The following is a 17,221-nucleotide window of genomic DNA, read 5'->3' as shown; positions in this document are numbered from 1 at the left end:
AACACACGCACAAACACACGCACACACACGCACACACACACACACACGCACACACACACACACACCATCAGCACTGTGTGCAGTTACTCGGTGCGTGTCTCACGTCGCGTCCTGTGACAGGAACAGACGGGCGCGCGTCATCACAGCGTCGTGTGTTTGGCTCGTGTTGTTTTGGCGTCAAAAGTTAAACCAAAATGCCATTTTTGGCCGAAATGTTTTGGCGGCTGAATTTTCAGTGCATCTGTAATTTTGAGTTTCCAGAGATTTAGGGTTCCAAATCACTGGTTCTTTTGTGGATTCTCCATATATTTACACAGAGTTCACCTTAAGATGTAAGTAACGAAAACATGATGAAATGAACAACGTCGTCAAAGACGTTACGACGACTTGATTTTCACGATTAATCGCAGCATCAAACACTGCGTTACATTCATCGTAACGTTTCCTCAACACGTCACAAAAGATGAACCATTTATGAGGTGGTTCACAAAGTTCAGTGCAGTTTTCCCTCCAACAAAGAGCATCAAATTAAAAATAAACAAGGTGTCATCGTGGATGACGGTGCGGCAGCCTGCACGAGTCACATGTTTGACCAGAGGGGAGGAGTTAAATGACGTTCATGTTCCACTAACTAACGAAATGTTAGCGTGTCACATGTTCGTCTTTCAGTGTCACATGACGAGTAAACGCGACGTGTGACGTTTCGTTTATTACAAATGTGTTTGTGTCGTCATTTAAACATGAAATAAACAAACCGTTTTATATCTGGCCACATGCAAATAGATACATTATTAAAACGATTAATAGAAACTATAAATGAGAAATGATGATTTCAATCATTTAAACATTATTTCCACTGGAGGGTTAAGAATGGTTCCTTTATAATAGTTCAGTGTATTTGCTCCATTATTTTGTTACGTTGGCATCAAAACATATAAATAAATGAGTGTTCATGTGATTTTACACATTCATAGTGTTGTGAAATCAATGAACGTATAATTATCGCGATCGATTCTCCGACAATAATCGTACCAAGAGAATCTATAAATGTGACGTCCCGAGCAGCGTCCTCTGCTCTCTGTGTGTGTTTGTCCAGACAAGACACACACACACACACACGCACGTACACGCACACGCACGCACGCACACACGCGTTCTGCTGCCACTGACCCGGGGGAGAGACCATCTCTTTGATCTGAGTGTCGTCGAGGCCGTCGCACCAGCGCAGGTCCAGCAGCCGCAGGCAGGGCAGCGTGGGAGAGACCAGCGCCGACAGACAAGACCAGGACAGACCAGTCACCCTCAGCTCACGCAGACCTGGACCCAAACAAACACAAAATCAACACAGACACAGTCAGAGAGCGTCAGCAGGTTTCCCCTGCTCAGGCTGCAGCAGCAGCAGCAGCAGCAATGACTTCAGACAGCAGCAGCAGCAGAAATTGAAGATAAAATGACAGAGTAAGAGCGTATCAGGAGAAGGTCGGCTCTAAAGGAAGTGGACATTTTGGACGACTGAGCCTGCAGTGGACAAACTAAACGTCTTCAACGTTTCAACCCATTTTAAAAATGTAGGATAAAAAGTGACGAGCGAGCTTGTACCTGGCAGCCTGGTGAGCAGGCAGTTGAGCTGTCTCTTGGCCAGTGGAGTCCAGGACAGGTCCAGAGAGACGGGCTGGCGTTTGACGATCCCTGCCAGAGCCTGATTACTGAGCGGGCTGCACCGGCTCACGTCCAAGTGGCTCCACAGACGCTTGTCACAGCTCCTGCACAGAGAGAGAAGAAACTCATGGTCGACTGAAGCCCTGACATTTCCACTCAAAATCGACCAGATCGCTGCCGTCACGAGTCAACGATTATGAGACTAAACCGTTGAAATATGACAATTCTGATTTGATCATGTACTCAAAACAGACGGAGCAACAGAACAAAGACAAGTTAGCTTATTTTTTTTGTTTTTATATGATATGCCATGTTTGTATGTTTGTATATGCAAACTGTTGCATTTGACTTTTTTTTAAATCGCTGCCACGCTGAGACGTCTGTGACATGTTAGAGGACGACTGACTGTAGCTCAACATGAAATAAAACCACCACACGTTCTGGAGTCTTTCTGTCTCCTGTGGGTTGGACTAATCCAAAATACTGAAAACAAGGGGCGTGTTCTCTGAAGACACGCTGTGATCTGTGGAACAGGGCTGCTCTGAAAACACCCCCATTAGCACTTGGTACATTCCTCCAGATGAAATCAAATTAACCTAAGACTGTATGAAACACATTATCAGAATTTGAGTGGAACCAGAACGTATCGACTGATTAATCGACCAGTCGACCGGGTTTAAGTGTGGCTGTATGAGTGTGGATTTTAGTGATTAAACGATGTTTTAAACCTGATTCTTACGTCAGAACACGTCTGCTGCTTTATCTCACCGCTCTCTCTCACGCTCCAACACCAAAGTCCAGAGAGAAAATCAGCGATTTTACCTCATGGAGAAACAGTAGCTGCTCATCTACTGCTGCCGTAGATTACAGGATTACAAACACAGAAACACTGAGGACGTTAGTGATGGAGGCAGCAGTGGATTAACACTGTCTGTGCACTGCAGTGTTAAAAACCAGGATTTTCTCTGTGGACTTTGGTGTACGAGAGGGAGAGAGAGGGAAATACTGGAGCTGTAGATCAAAGGCGTTCTTCCACGTGCGTCTGTGTCGTGTATCTCATACAAACACAGACTGTGGGTGCTGTGTGTGTGTGTGTGCGTGTGTGTGTGTGTTGCGGGACAGATGTGAGACGTACCACTTGTACCAGGCCTTGCAGACGGTCATGCAGGCCAGCAGCTCTGCTCGGCTCAGGTACCTGAACACGGACACCCACACCTCCTTCTCCCCTCCTTTCTCGTCCTCCTTGAAGGACAGCACAGACAGCAGGGAGGACGGCATCGGAGGGGACGCTCCCTCCCGTTCCTCAGAGGACGACGCCGAGCAGTCTCTGGTCCCTCTGTCTCCGTGGTTACCGCGCATACGAGGCCTGCGACATTATAAACCAGAGGATTTGAATGCGGTCTCAGTGCCGTTACCACAGCGTTACTGGGCCGTGTGCAGCGTTTACCTGCCGGGGCCTCGCAGCGTGACGCTGTCTGCCGCCGTGTCGGCGTTCCGCAGCCGTGAAGCCTTGGACAGCGTCGTCTTTCTCTGGACGAAGCTCTGAACACCGGAGCTCACTGACGCCGTCCTCACACCCATGGCCGCTTCCAGCTTTGGAACGATGGAGCCTGAGCGGAGACACGACTCATTCAGCAGTGATGCACTGTTCCATTCAGTGTTTACATGGATGTAAAAGCAGCTTCAAACACGATCGGACGACCAGTCCAAGCTGCTTTTCACAGTTTGACCTTTTTTACCCATTAACTTACAACAGAGGTCGACTGATGTGGGATTATTTTATGCACATAAACATTGTAGCAACGTGTCTACGGTTAAAAATGAAACTGTATCGTGTGACTGACTGTGAGACAGAAGTGCCATCAACTATAACTGTAGTCGTGTTTGTGTGGTAGTGATGTTAAGGACATAAAGTTCTGACGACAAATGTAACGCACAACAAGTGTTTAATCTTCTCATTTCTTCAACTTTAGCTTCAGTTTTTAATCATCAAACATTTATCACACAACAGATACTTGTGATCTTTTACTGTGATCATGTTTGTGGAGTTTTAGTTGAAGTATAAATTGATGAGTGAAGTCTTACCAGATTGTCTCTTGGCCTTGTGGGGGCGCTGTAGGGTGACAGTCAGATAAGAGCCACTCAGCAGGTCATCGTTAGGGTCAGACATCAGGAGGACCGGGGGTTCAGGGTCCGAGTCCCAGCGTCCGTCGTCTTCCGCCTCCTCCTCCTCATCCTCCTCCTCTTCGTCCTCCAGCGTGTCCATCTCGTCCTCCTCGGGGTCAAACTCTTGGCCTTCGCTGTCCTCGTTGTCGTCGTCGTCGTCGGCCCTGTGCCTCCTCCTGTGGTGGCGGTGCCGCTGGTCCCTGCCGCCGTCTTCGCTGTCCTCCTCCTCGTCATCGTCTTCCTCGTCGTCCTCGTCGTCATCATCGTCGTCGTCCGACTCGTCCGACTCGTCTCCTCTGCGCTGCATCCGGGAGCCTCCACGCAGCCTCACCCCTCGTCCCCGGCGCCCGCTCTCCTTCGCGCCCACCCCTCGCTTCAGCTTGAGCATGGAGGAGCCGGACCCGACGAGACCGCCTCTGCTGCTTCCTCTCTGGGCGGAGCCTCCTCTCATCAGGCCCCTCCTGTTTGTGACGAAGCCCCGTCTGGAGGAGTGGCCCCCCCCTCGAGCCTGGAGCGCAATCTTTCGTCTTTGAGAGGCTGCGGAGTCAAGAGTGACGGATGAGACTCATAGAAGACGACAAAAAATAAATATTTACATGAGGTTTCCTTAAAAAAATCAACGACTAAATTAATCCCACACCATTTTTTATAAACAAATAATCTGTGTAAATTGACACACACATACTCTAAATGTGAATTTTATTCTACTAAGTAGTAGAAAACTATAAAATGTGCGATACATTTTATTTTAAATAACAATAAACTGAATACATTTTATTTGAAATGATTGATGAGTGGAGAAGATCCATTAAAATGTCAATATAAATAAATCAGTCAATAAGTCTAAGTGATATTTATTTCAAGGGGCGATTTTACACTAAACCAAGGTTAGCACATGCAAGAGACAAACCTTCATCATCGTCATCGCTGCCTGAATCGTCCCCGTCTCGGTTGTGTCTCTGACCTCTGTAGATCTTTGCCATGCGGGCGTCCAGCAGGGTCGAGGATTTACGTTTCTGGAGATGGAAGGAGGGAGAGAGAGAGAGAATCAGAGAGAGACACAGAGGGAGAGAGAGATTTTTTTTTTTGGAGAATTTCACTAAATGGTTGAGATGTGAGATGTTGTGATTTAAACTCACCACTGGAAGTCCGTCACCTTTGTCGCCTCTCGACTGCTGAGGAAGAGGAAAGAAAACATCAAACACAAACGTTCAGTTCTGTGTGATTCTCATGACAGATTTGAATTCATATAATGCTTTATTATATATATATAAAAATAATGTTTTATTATATTATTATATACGTCATATAATGTTTTATTATATTATTATATATGTCATATAATGCTTTATTATATTATATATATATATATATGTCATATAATGTTCTATTATATTATAATATATGTCATATGTTTTATTATATTATTATATATGTCATATAATGTTTATATATATATATATGTCATATAATGCTTTATTATATTATATATATATATATGTCATATAATGTTCTATTATATTATTATATATGTCATATAATGTTCTATTATATTATTATATATGTCATATAATGTTTATATATATATATATATATATATATATATGTCATATAATGTTCTATTATATTATTATATATGTCATATAATGTTCTATTATATTATATACATGTCATATAATGTTTTGTTATCTGTAGGACTGGATATCGTCAGTGATTTCCTAAATGGATTTGAATCTGATAAACTTGATAAAATGTGGATCTCTAACCTGGTGCGTCATCAAAATATTCATGTTTTTATGAGAAGTTACACTAACACATTTATTTATTTAACATGACGACACAGTGCGGCTCTACAGTACAGTTGTCGTAGATCATTTAAACTAAAAATATCAAAATGTCAATCCTACAATCCAAATGAGAGCTTGGCCTGAATCCACGTTCTCTTTCCTCATCAGAAGAAGACAACAGTGACGTTAAGACATTAAAGAGTGGTCTGGTTCTTCACTGCACAGAAAACGGCCACGCACTAAAAGACTGATCTTATGACTCCAAGTTGGATCTAAATTTAAAAAAAAAAAATCGGTACGAATCAGAAAAACTGAGCCCTACACATCCGTGCGGCTTCTTCTTAGTTTTGGTGACGGATGGATTTGATGAAGTCGTAGTGAAGCAGAAAGGTGGAAAAAATTTCAAGAGAGAGAAACAAGGAGAAGATGTTTTGGTCCAAGGGATGAAGATGAAACGTCAGAGGAGAGATTTACACAGCTGTGCCAAACGAGAAAACCACTTCCAGCACCACTCGGCACGGCTCCACTCAGTGTTTCTGCTTTTCCATCAGTGACAGAACCTTTTTTAGTTCCTGCTCTCACTAAAATGTGACGTCAACAGACTGAAGGTCACTGATTGGTCAGAGAGTGTCGTCACTGAAGGGTCATGAGTGCGACATCAAAGGCAACGATGTCCAACTGTAGATTAGTTAAAAAAAGACTTAAAAATACTGCTTATAGTTCCAAAATCTACTTATAATCCTAAATCCCACTGATTGGACATAGAGTGTCATCACTGAAGAGTCATGAGCGCGACGTCCGACACAAGAAAAGCAAATGTGTAAAATGTCTTATTTATCAGGAGAGTCTGGTGGATTTAGAGACGGCACCATCGTGACCACGTTCACTGCTATTACACTTCAGCGACTAAAGGACTGAACTATTCCGTCAACTCATCTCAACTAATGATTCACTTTCACCCACAAGTCCCTCGTTTGTGTTTGTGTCGCGTAGAAAACCACGTCACGACAGTTTCACGCAGCCGTTACTAAGACGACTCTGCCCACTTTAAGGAAGTACTGAGTAACTGAGCCGTGCAGAGTCACGCTGGAGCTGCCCAGTGGAAAAGTGCCGCACGTGTCAACACACATCCAGTCTGGACTGTATGCCATGTTAACAAACACATTTAACACAGTTCATTCAACTGCACCTTCTTCTTTTATCGTCTAAGCTTTGAAAAATCATTTAGAACACGTGTAGTGTGAGAAAAGAGGCACTCCTCTTTCAGAGAGCGTGACAAGCGTCACAGAATCACAGTAAAAGAGAAGCGTCTCTTCTCTTCAAGAAGATGGAAAAGAAAGAAACACAAAGAGGGTTGTCGTGTACGCAGAGCACAGCAGGCGGCTCCTCTCACCAGTCTCGAGCTGATTGGCTGAGAAGGCAGAGGGGCCGCCACCATTAGAAGTGATGCTGAGGAGGAGGAGGAGGAGGAGGAAGAGCAGGAAGGAAGAGGAGGAGGGAAGAAGCCACAGCGAACCACCTCCCCATCCTGCTGGGAGCCCACGGGACCCCCTATGGTAGCAGAGGGTCCGGGGCCCAGCCTGAGGACCAGGGGGCCGCGGGGCCGGATGTGCTGGTGGCTGGCAGCCAACATGTCATCGCTGCCTGACGACTGACGGAGTTAAAATGAAAGTGAAGAAAGGAAATCAAAAAAACAAAAAGCAACCAAAAAGAAAAACAGAAAAAGAAATAACATCAAATCAAAGATGGAAACAGACAGACAAAGAAACACACAATACCCGTTAGCCATGATGCACTGCCACCAGCTGTGAGAATGATAGGTTGAAAGGTCGCAAGTGACTCTGCAACAGTGTGTGTGTGAGTTCTTGTATTTATGACCACTTTAAAACCTGTTCAACGCCAACCTTGTCAGGACCATGGAGACCAAAACTGGTCCCAATGAGGCAGAACCTCATTTCTGAGGAACAGGTTTAAGTTTAGGGCTGAGATTTGAATCATGGTGAGGTTAAAGTGTAACTAAACCCCTGAACCACCAGTGTGTGTGTGTGTAAAAAGTATTAAAAATGGCACATGTTGTGAATCTACTGCCCTCTCTGGTCAAATGACAGCTACTGCATTTCAAATTTCAATTCCACTCTGCTTTCAGGCCACATCTCGGCAATTTCTCAAAATCAACCATTGATTGGTGGGGAGTTAGGTCCAGAAGAGGCGGTTTAGTTACCCTTTAAGGTAACGGTTTGGTATTAACTGGTTATCTGTTAAGGTTAGGTATCACGCGGTGTGTGTGTGTGTGTGTTTTCTTGTTTTTGTGGCCTCTTTAAAGGACATTTTCTGGCATAAACACTGACCCTGTCAGGACCAGAAGTCCCTCAAAACCTATATTTCTAAGGAAATTATTGAGGGTTGTGGTTAGAAATCAATGGTTCAGTTCTTAAACGGATAGCTGTGTGAACCTGTGTGTGTGTGTGTGGTTTTACCTCTTGGTCAGTGATTCCTTGGACACACTTTGGACACTCCCAACAGCTGGGCAGGTCTTTGTTCACCAGTCCTTCGCCCTGGATCTTCAGCAACAGATGCAGACGAATGATTAAAAAGGTGAACTCAATGGAACCATATTTAAAAACATCCAAGAAGCCAAAGCTTGTGTGTGTGTGTGTGTGTGTGTGTGTGTGTGTGTGTGTGTGTGTTGTACCGTGAGGCAGGCAGGGTGAGCGATCTGTGCACAGTTGGAACATTCCATCAGGATGAGCGACGGGTCTCCACTTTCCTCTTGATTGGGCTCCTTGCAGATCTCACACACTGCAGACAGAGGGAGGCCCGGCTGCAAGCACCACAGTGCTTTGTTATTGAATGGTTTTAACACAAGTCTTTTACCAACGTATACCACATGTCAATATACACTATGATGTACTGTAAAGTTATTCTATTGTGTAATATTTGTGTCTCAAAAAGGGCTGCAAACCCACACCTATAGAAACACATTTCATTCTCTTCATGTACTAACAGAGTCTGAATGAAGTCTAGTTAGATTGTTAAAAAGGCTCAGTGACTCACAGACAGACACTGTCGGAGAACACACGTCTGCTTCAGCTTCCCTGGTCCTCCAAACTTCTTCATGTCTCTGCAGAAGTTGCACTCTCCACACTCTGGCCTCATGCAGGCTTCACAGCGCTTACACCTACAGTTACACAACCACGTTAAAGGCACCTGCACTGTCACAGTGTCACTGTGTCACACACACACACACACACACACACACCTGACTCTGCGTCGCCTCAGCACAGACATGGAGGAGGCTGGTTTCTGTGGTCGCGGGGTGACAGGCGTGGTGACCACTTTAGGACGAGGAGGAGGCGGTGGAGGAGGAGGCGGCTGGTACCATGAGGGCTGGTGAGGGGAGGAGAGGAAACACTAATGTTTATGTATAATAAGTACAACATTCAGTATTTGTCAAACACACCATCAACTCTGAAAATCAAACAGTTGCTCACCCGTTTTGGCCACTTGACGATGGGTTTTCCTGTGTAGGACAGTTTGGGATTGTCGTTGGCGTGTTCTTTGAGGAGCGCCTGCAGGACGGCAGAGACGAGAGAGGTGACAGAAGAAAAATCACTTACTTTAAAATCAGCAAGAAGGCGCTTATTACAGAGCCACACACTGCTGTCAGGTCTGTGGGACACGAGGGCAGCTCTGAGTACAGATGTGAACGCACCTGACCCATCTAGAATCTGTTTTTAAATCAGATCACAAAAACCACATTCTGAGGTGGTTTGCTGACGCACATGTCTGTGAATGTGATCCTTCGGGAGGACAGTTTAGAGACGGCCTGCTCAGCTGACGTCCTCTCAACCTGTCGTGGTCTTGTTTTAACACAGCGAGCACTCAAACGTTGACGACTTATCAACGCATGCCCCCTTTTTTCTTACCGCTAAAATCTTATTTCATGTCACAGCAGTGCGAGTAGGGCTCTGAATGATAACTCAAACACAGTGAGAAACTAATCTTTTAAATCAGACATGTAAAAAAACAACTTAACGTCCACCGTCACCTTGGACTCGTGTGGAACACCATTTGGACAATCCACATTTGAGTTTTGTTATGCTTTCTTTACACAGTTACTTTCTTAAATCTTAAAGTTGCTTCTTTAAGACGTGAAAAGTGAAAAGTCAATTCCCCACAGACGAGGATTAGTGAGTATATACTTGTGATCGTGAGGCGTCTTATGTGATGTAAGACGACACGTCTATGGAGAAAATACACAATTGAAGTAAAAACTAGAAATAAATCTTTCCCCGAGTCACATTAAAAGCACTTCTAAGATCATTTGGGGAGAGAAATGAGTCATTTAGAAGTTAAAAATGTGGTTTTATGCATCAAGATATGACATAGTTAAAGTTTGGCAGCGTTGTTGGGGGTGAACAGCCCCGCTTGCAACGAGCGGCGTAACCTTGGCCTTTCCTCTTGAAATTAACAAATAGGAACAGCTCAGGAACTGATTTTTGGACAATTATTCGACTCATTAGAGACGACGTCTGAATACTGCATACTTGCATGGAACGGCCATCACAACACATCCAGGATCATTTTAACACCAGCTGGGAACATTTGTACTCAGAGTCCTACCTTGATGTGCGTCATGAGTGCTGGGGCGTTGTGAATCCCTGCTGGCACACACTTCTTGTTGGAGGGCAGAGACTCCAGTTTGCCCAGCAGGTTCCACAGTCCCTCCATCTCAAAGGGAGTCAGGTGAACTTTAACGGCCGTCTTCTCTGACTGCTGCTCTGGAGGATCTTCATCACTGTCTTCGTCGTCGTCGTCGTCATCATCCTCATCGTCTTCATCATCCTCCTCCTCCTCCTTCACCTGCTCAATTGCTGCATCTGAGCCGCTCGGCTTCTTCAGACCTGACGGAGGGTAAACAAAGGTTTACACAGAACAACTCCACACAGTGCACAGTCTGCCTGATCAGTGCGAGCGCGCGTTCATACCGACGCCCAGCGAGTGTTTCTGGAACTCTGGGGTTAGGTAGGACGTCTTGGTCATGCTGAAGATGTAACGCTCCAACACGTACCAGCACATCTCGTAGTAGAAGGGGTAACGGAACTTCACCGGCACCTGCAGAGAAACATGAGAAACGGGATCGTCACTCACAGGTCACGGGTCACGGGTCACGGGTCACGCGGGTCACGGGTCGAGTATTGAGCTGAACTGACCCGTGTTCGATCCTCGATGTTACAGATGTTGAGCTGCATGGGGATGTTGAAGCTGTGCAGGAAGTTTCCTCCAAACACCATAGAGTCCAGAGGAGTGTAGACAGCATGAATCCAACCTGGATGCAACACACACACACACACACACACACACATTAAAAGGGTTAGTTAAATTTTTGTACACTGCAAAACCAGCCCCACAAGATATAAGCCAAATATTCTTTAATTGTTTAAGGAAGGAAATTTTGCTTGGCCACAAAACTTAATAGTAGCATGTAAATCTGCAGCCACTTTCAGACAGTGATGTTCCGTAAAATGAGGTCAAAAACCAGACAAAACTCGCCAAAATGTAAGAACGTTGTACTTCTATCACATGCAAAGAAACTATGTTTACTTAAAATGAGTCTTCCTTTACTTGATTTAGAATTCCTTATATTTGGAATGTTTTCATTTAATACAAACTGGGATGATTGTGTTAAATACATTGTTTTAAAAACATTGTTTTAGCTTGTTAAGCAAGCTGTAACATCTTATGAAGACAAAGTTAGATCGTTTTTATCTTCAAATATAGATTATTTTTCTTAAACTGAGGGCCGAACCTTCAGATCTCTGCTTTAGAGGACTGAATTAAGTAAAGCCATCTACAACACCAATAACACTGTACATTTTGTAAAGACAAGGCGACTTTACAAGGTTTAAAAAAAGTGCATGAGATACCTGATGGGATGATGAAGGTGAAGCCCTGCTTCAGTTCAATCCTCTGACAGTCTGTCGCTCGATCTCCCAGGAAAACGTCGCCCTGTTTCCCCGACAGAACCCAGTTCTCGTACAGCTCAAGGTTGGGAGGTGTGGGCGGGATTAGCCAGAACACCTGCAAACACACAGGTGCACACTGAGCTACGACATGACATGAACTGCACATTCATTTGACTGCACAACATTTATAGCTGCGTTTGTCTTCAGTGAATGGAGTTTGAGGCAGCATATATATATATATATATACATACATATATACATACATATACACACACACATATATACAAACATACATATACACACAATATATATATATATATATATATATATATATATATATATATATATATATATATATATATATATATATAACTAAATGCATTTATTTGTCTGCTGCTCTCTACTTATTTCAATTAAATCCTTCAAAGAAATCAACTACGCAGATAAAAACTAGGAACGGACAGTAATGAACTTCTTGGCCGATATATCGAGAGTGTTTGGGATGATTACTGATCCTGATATAAAGATTTCATGTGTGCGCCCAACTGCAGAGGTCATTCTGTCTCTTCTGTCGTGAAATTGACACAACAATTCATGTAACGGCAGATGTAGATATACATATATACACAAACTGGCTGGCCTGCACATGCCTGTTAAGCGGCTAAATATTCTGTGACACCTGCCAGTGAAGATCATTAAAAAAGAGCCAATAATGGGCCTCTGGTCTCACCTTGCTTCCTCTTAGTATGTGATACCACACCGACGTCCCTCCAAAGTCGATGTGAAAGTCAGTGTAGCAGCCCTCGACACTCATCAGACAGTATCTGCACAAACACAACACCAGACACAACTATGTGTGAAGAAGCTCTGGAAACTCTGGAAACTCTGTATTTGCTTCACAGGGACTTTTAAAACCAGATCACGGGCGCAAATAAGATGCAGACTTGTGTCATTTATCCAGCGACATCTTTCATGGACCAAAGACAAATGGCGTGTTTCCACCGCCTCGCCTCGGCACAGCACGGCTAAATTGCATTTCCACTAGCATAGTACCTGGTACCAGGTACCTGCTCTGACGAGGTTCAGAGCGAGCTGAGGCAACACCATGCGTGATGTCGTCAGACTGCCGGCCACTGACTGGTCAGAGCATCGTCACAGGAAGGGACGTCAGTATATCTCATTATTTAACAAAGGAGTCTGGTGGATTTAGTGACAGCATCACAAGCCCTGCCGCTCTGTCTCAGTCCAGTGACTGTGTCAGACAGAGTCTGTGCTCCGCTCATGGAGGAAGAACTGAACTAATCGTTTTAACTGTAACTGATTCTAATGATTCAGTTACACTGAAAACACCTGCTATATAAGTCACCAGTCACTCCTGTGTGTAAAACAAAGTCACTGCAGCCGCAAGTTTCATGCAGCCGTACAATGACTCCGCCCACATTGAGGAAGCACTATTGTAATGGAATCGCAACCTAAACCATGTCGTGCCGAGGCGAGGCGAGGCGAGGCGGGACCTTAGTGGAAAAGGACCAACAGTCAACAAAGAGGACTTACTTCTGTACTTTGGGATACTGCATGTCACTGATGGAGTTTGTCGAGTCTCTCTGTCTCTCCTTCAGGTGACGAGGCCACATCTTGTCTCCCCAGTCTATTAAATCCACCTGGACACAAGGACAAAAAGGACGCCACGGTGAGAAACAAATGGGTTGCGTCTAACACATCAGAGCGGGCCCTTCCACAGAAGGGTGTGAGGACGTACCGTGGTCGGTCTCCTGACCAGGTTCTCCAGCTTGGTGTGGCTGAACTCCAGGCTGATGACGTTATACAGCTTGTCTCTCTGAGGGGGCGGCGTCTCATAGTAGCGCGCCCACTGCGCCATGGACATTTCTGTCCCCTTCTGAGTGGTCACGTCCATCACGTCAATCATACGTCTGCTACCTGAGGCCGTGTTCAGATATAAGATAAGAAGTTAAGTTTTCTGTGGGTCTAATTTAAAAAAGGTCACGAGTGTAACTCAGTTGTCAAATTATTTCGTTATTTTTACCATACATATAGTTTGGCTTATTTATGCTTTATTTTTATTATTATTAATTTTGTTGTTGATTTATGCATTTATTTATCAAATATTATAACAAAAATGTGGAATGGGAAAACTGGAATGGATGGAACCACGATCGTTGTACCAATACAGAACATTCAGAGATTAGAAAATATTCACATTCAGAGATTTGAAAACATTCACATTCTGAGTTTAGAAAATGTGAGTATTCCGAGATTGAACATGTTCACATTCCAAGATTAGAACATTTTTGCATGCTGAGATTAGAAAATGTTCACATTCAGAGATTACCAAACCTGGAAATGATGTTCTCAAAAGTCTTTTCATCTTGTTTTTTTTTTTTTACAGAATAATATTAAACCTGTAATATTACTGAGGATAAAGCGGTAAATAATGGATGGATGGAATACTTTTGAGTTGGTATTAATGACTGTTGGTAAAAATAAATGTTTATAATTACATAAACTTAATCATGCAAAAGAGAAAAAAAACACTAGATCAAAGTCACATTTATCTCACAGCAGGTGATGAGTGAATGGGCTAAAACTTCATCTTACCCACAAACATCTTGACATCGTTGACGCTGAAGTCAGGCTCGGGCATCCTACAGAACAGAATGTCAATAATCAATCCTCACCACCACCATCACCGCGTCACTCATATTATATAGATTGAAAAGAAAACGGTGCCTACTTGAGTCCCAGTCCTTCGGGCTTCTCAAAGATGAGCGGTTCCCTCAGACCACATCTCTGGACGAACTCATATGTGAAGTCTGAGCAGTGCAAAGAACAAACATAGGTTTTATTTAGAGGTGACTGAGCCTCTCTCCTTTAGGGAATAATTCTTTATGTATCTAGATACATGAGCCACATGAGTGAGGAAAGATTCCTCTTTATAAGAGAACATATCAGAATAAACTGCATCTCTCAAAGACTAAAGAATCCCATGTTGTTCTGTTGATTTTTTTTTAATAATTCCAGAACTTCCTGTCTGTTTTGTGTTTACTTAGGCACCGGTAGACAAAAAAATTAAGGCCTAATCATGTTCAAACAAACATGTTACTGCACATATTGTGTGACACATTCATGCCCAAGTGCCTCACATCAAGAGTTGTGGGGAAATAATGAAAATAAGAAAGCAAAAAAAATCCTTTCCTTTTCTTAGTCCAACTTTGGAATCAATTAACTTTATAAAGCCTCGTCAACACTGGGAAGAACAATGAGAACAAAGCCCCAACATTTATACGCAAACAATGTGAAGCTCACTGTCTGTGCTCCTTTACCTTTTCCTTCCATGCGAATGACACGGTCAGAGGTGAACCTCTGACTGGTGACTTTCTCCTCCAGGTCAAACGTCCTTCTTCCATCGATCTCCTCATCTGAAATGCCATCGTCATGGTAACGTCGCCGGGTACCCGCCCGCTAAAAAAACAAACAAACGTGAAGGAGCGTGGAAAAGATTTAATGACAACAGAAAAGAGTCAGTTCATATCATCCAAAAGTCAGAACAGAGTGAAGTAGGTCAAAGTCAAGGAAGGATCCTCAAAAAGGATTTGTCATCAGACCCCACCAAATATTGTACAAATCGCGATTGATTCACTGGTTTACCTCTAGTAATGATACACGCTCGCTAGCAGGTTCCATTTATACATAGAACTGTATAATGGGAAAGTGTCATAAGATGTGGGGCAACGGTAGCTCAGTGGTAGAGCGAGTCCCTTACAAAACGAAGGTTGTGGGTCCTTGGGTGAGCCCATGAATCTTCTGACGGCTGTGTTGGCAGCGTGTGAATGATGGGCATGAATGATGAGTGATAGGAAATGTGCTGTATGAGAGGGAATGGGTGAATGGCAAAACTGTAGTGACTACAAAAGTGCTATATCAATACAAACCATTTACCATTCAATCACTGTATATACACTGGTTAAAACTCGATCTAGGTGATGTCAGTATTGGTCAGATACACAATAAACCGTTTTTAAAGAAGGACTAAAAACACTTCTTTTTAAGAAACATTTTAATCTTAAACACCACTGTGCTTTAATTGTTAAATGTTGCCTGTTTTTATTGTTTTTTACTCTTATAAACGCCATAAACAACATGTATTGGTATTAGCAGCAGCAGTAGTAGTAGTAGTAGTAGTAGTAGTAGTAGTAGTTTCCCTGGTTGTGAGTTCAGAACAGCATTGTTGTCTGATAGTAACAACAAACTCACCAGTCTTGTGCTGAACCGTGGCTTTGAATCATCCATTAGCTCTGGGAAAACGATCAAATCTGTCTCCGACAGAGGTGTTTAACGCGAATAATAAAAAAACAACAACAACAACAATAAAAAACGCCCATGAGAGTGGGACTACTCTGTACCCGGGCAACACCACCACCACATGGCTCCACCAGAGAGTAAACAAGCGGCAGGAAGGCGTGTGTTCACGGGCTTTTTCCAGCGGTCGTACCGCGCTAACGTAACTACAGAAGAGTGATAGTTACTGGGACTACAACACGCTCTTTGTTGACTTTGTAAAACTGCAAACATTATCCACGTTAACGTCCCAAACTTGGAGGTTTAATACACTAACTTGAACACTTACAGGAAGTTATTATTCATTTATCGTTATAGCTTCTTCACTGACTGACTACTCCAGCTTTGTTCCTTGTCTTCTGTATAAAAAAACGCGTCCAACTAATATAAGGTAACTAAAACATGGCCCGGCGTCGGTTTCGAATATTAAAATACACACTTTACGATATTTTTCCATCCCCCGAGGGCAACATTGCGTACATTTTGCCGCAAGTAAAAGTCCCACAGTACTAAGTTAGTACGGTCTCCGAACAGCCGCCATTTTCCTTCCCATAACAAACTTCCCCAAGGCCCGCCCCCGTGTGTACATTTGACCAATCACAGGCGGGCACGCGATGCATTCATTGGACAAGAGCAGTGTCAATCACGCTGCAGTTTTGTAAACTGCGATTGGTCACACATTATCAAAGAAGCTAGCAAGTTACCAATAGCCACACAATGGGAGAACGACCTCGAACCTCATTGGTTGATAGATCTACAGGCCGTCCTTTACTGGTCAGACAAACAATCAGTCAAAGAAGGCAGCCAATCAGGCGCTGATACGACAAAGCAACGGCCGCCTCCTTCCGATATAACAAGTCATCCCTTAGTAATAACAAAATGCCGTTAAAATAACACATTTCACGTTACCTACCCCCATTTTTTCACATTAATCCTTCCACCTCCGTCCGCCTGTGCTTATCCGAGACGCGTGACGTCTTCTGCCTCCCGTATTTTCCCCGCTGAAGGCTCACATCGCAGGGACACGTTCTGTTGCCTGCATCCCAACGAGGAAGTGCCCGTAGCTCCATTAATGGAAGTGCACTCGGAGGAGGCCGCCGCTGATTGGCTAGAATATGTTGCACGACTCCTGTGATTGGTGGCGGCGACGTGTCAGTCAAACCAGCGAGCGTGACAAAGCAACACTCACCTGCCACTTTATTAGGTACACATGTACAACTGCTAATTAACGAGAATATCTGATAGACGCGTTTTAAAGACGACCTGAAAGTAACAGAGTGAGGAAGG

At 43.8% G+C, this 17,221-nt stretch overlaps 1 protein-coding gene across 5 annotated transcripts in view; it reads right to left on the bottom strand.

The window, feature by feature from the left end:
- LOC131466631 (lysine-specific demethylase 2A-like) overlaps window positions 1–16,989 on the bottom strand; it is an 18,437-nt gene extending 1,448 nt beyond the window's left edge. Inside the window, exons 1-23 of one of the 5 annotated variants that reach the window (XM_058640022.1) lie at window positions 16,848–16,989; window positions 14,920–15,058; window positions 14,331–14,409; window positions 14,195–14,241; window positions 13,338–13,516; window positions 13,133–13,239; window positions 12,309–12,402; window positions 11,540–11,693; window positions 10,826–10,941; window positions 10,601–10,727; window positions 10,236–10,516; window positions 9,104–9,181; window positions 8,872–9,023; window positions 8,667–8,790; window positions 8,305–8,433; window positions 8,090–8,173; window positions 4,965–5,000; window positions 4,736–4,841; window positions 3,745–4,362; window positions 3,107–3,269; window positions 2,795–3,025; window positions 1,600–1,763; window positions 1,171–1,317 (exon numbers count right to left, since the gene is read on the bottom strand). In XM_058640022.1, coding sequence (XP_058496005.1) covers window positions 1,171–1,317; window positions 1,600–1,763; window positions 2,795–3,025; window positions 3,107–3,269; window positions 3,745–4,362; window positions 4,736–4,841; window positions 4,965–5,000; window positions 8,090–8,173; window positions 8,305–8,433; window positions 8,667–8,790; window positions 8,872–9,023; window positions 9,104–9,181; window positions 10,236–10,516; window positions 10,601–10,727; window positions 10,826–10,941; window positions 11,540–11,693; window positions 12,309–12,402; window positions 13,133–13,239; window positions 13,338–13,516; window positions 14,195–14,241; window positions 14,331–14,409; window positions 14,920–15,058; window positions 16,848–16,853 — 3,361 coding nt within the window. In that variant the 5' untranslated portion in view covers window positions 16,854–16,989. Of the gene's footprint in view, window positions 1–1,170; window positions 1,318–1,599; window positions 1,764–2,794; window positions 3,026–3,106; window positions 3,270–3,744; window positions 4,363–4,735; window positions 4,842–4,964; window positions 5,001–8,089; window positions 8,174–8,304; window positions 8,434–8,666; window positions 8,791–8,871; window positions 9,024–9,103; window positions 9,182–10,235; window positions 10,517–10,600; window positions 10,728–10,825; window positions 10,942–11,539; window positions 11,694–12,308; window positions 12,403–13,132; window positions 13,240–13,337; window positions 13,517–14,194; window positions 14,242–14,330; window positions 14,410–14,919; window positions 15,059–15,850; window positions 16,494–16,847 lie in introns of those variants that run through there. The other 4 variants (XM_058640019.1, XM_058640018.1, XM_058640020.1 and 1 more) reach the window with 4 other exon arrangements.
- Between the last annotated feature and the right edge of the window lie 232 nt (window positions 16,990–17,221).

Source organism: Solea solea, chromosome 10 (genome assembly GCF_958295425.1).
Source record: "Solea solea chromosome 10, fSolSol10.1, whole genome shotgun sequence".
NCBI lineage: Eukaryota > Metazoa > Chordata > Actinopteri > Pleuronectiformes > Soleidae > Solea > Solea solea.
Note: the sequence above shows the minus strand (reverse complement) of the source record. Positions and strands in the feature narration are given on the sequence as shown.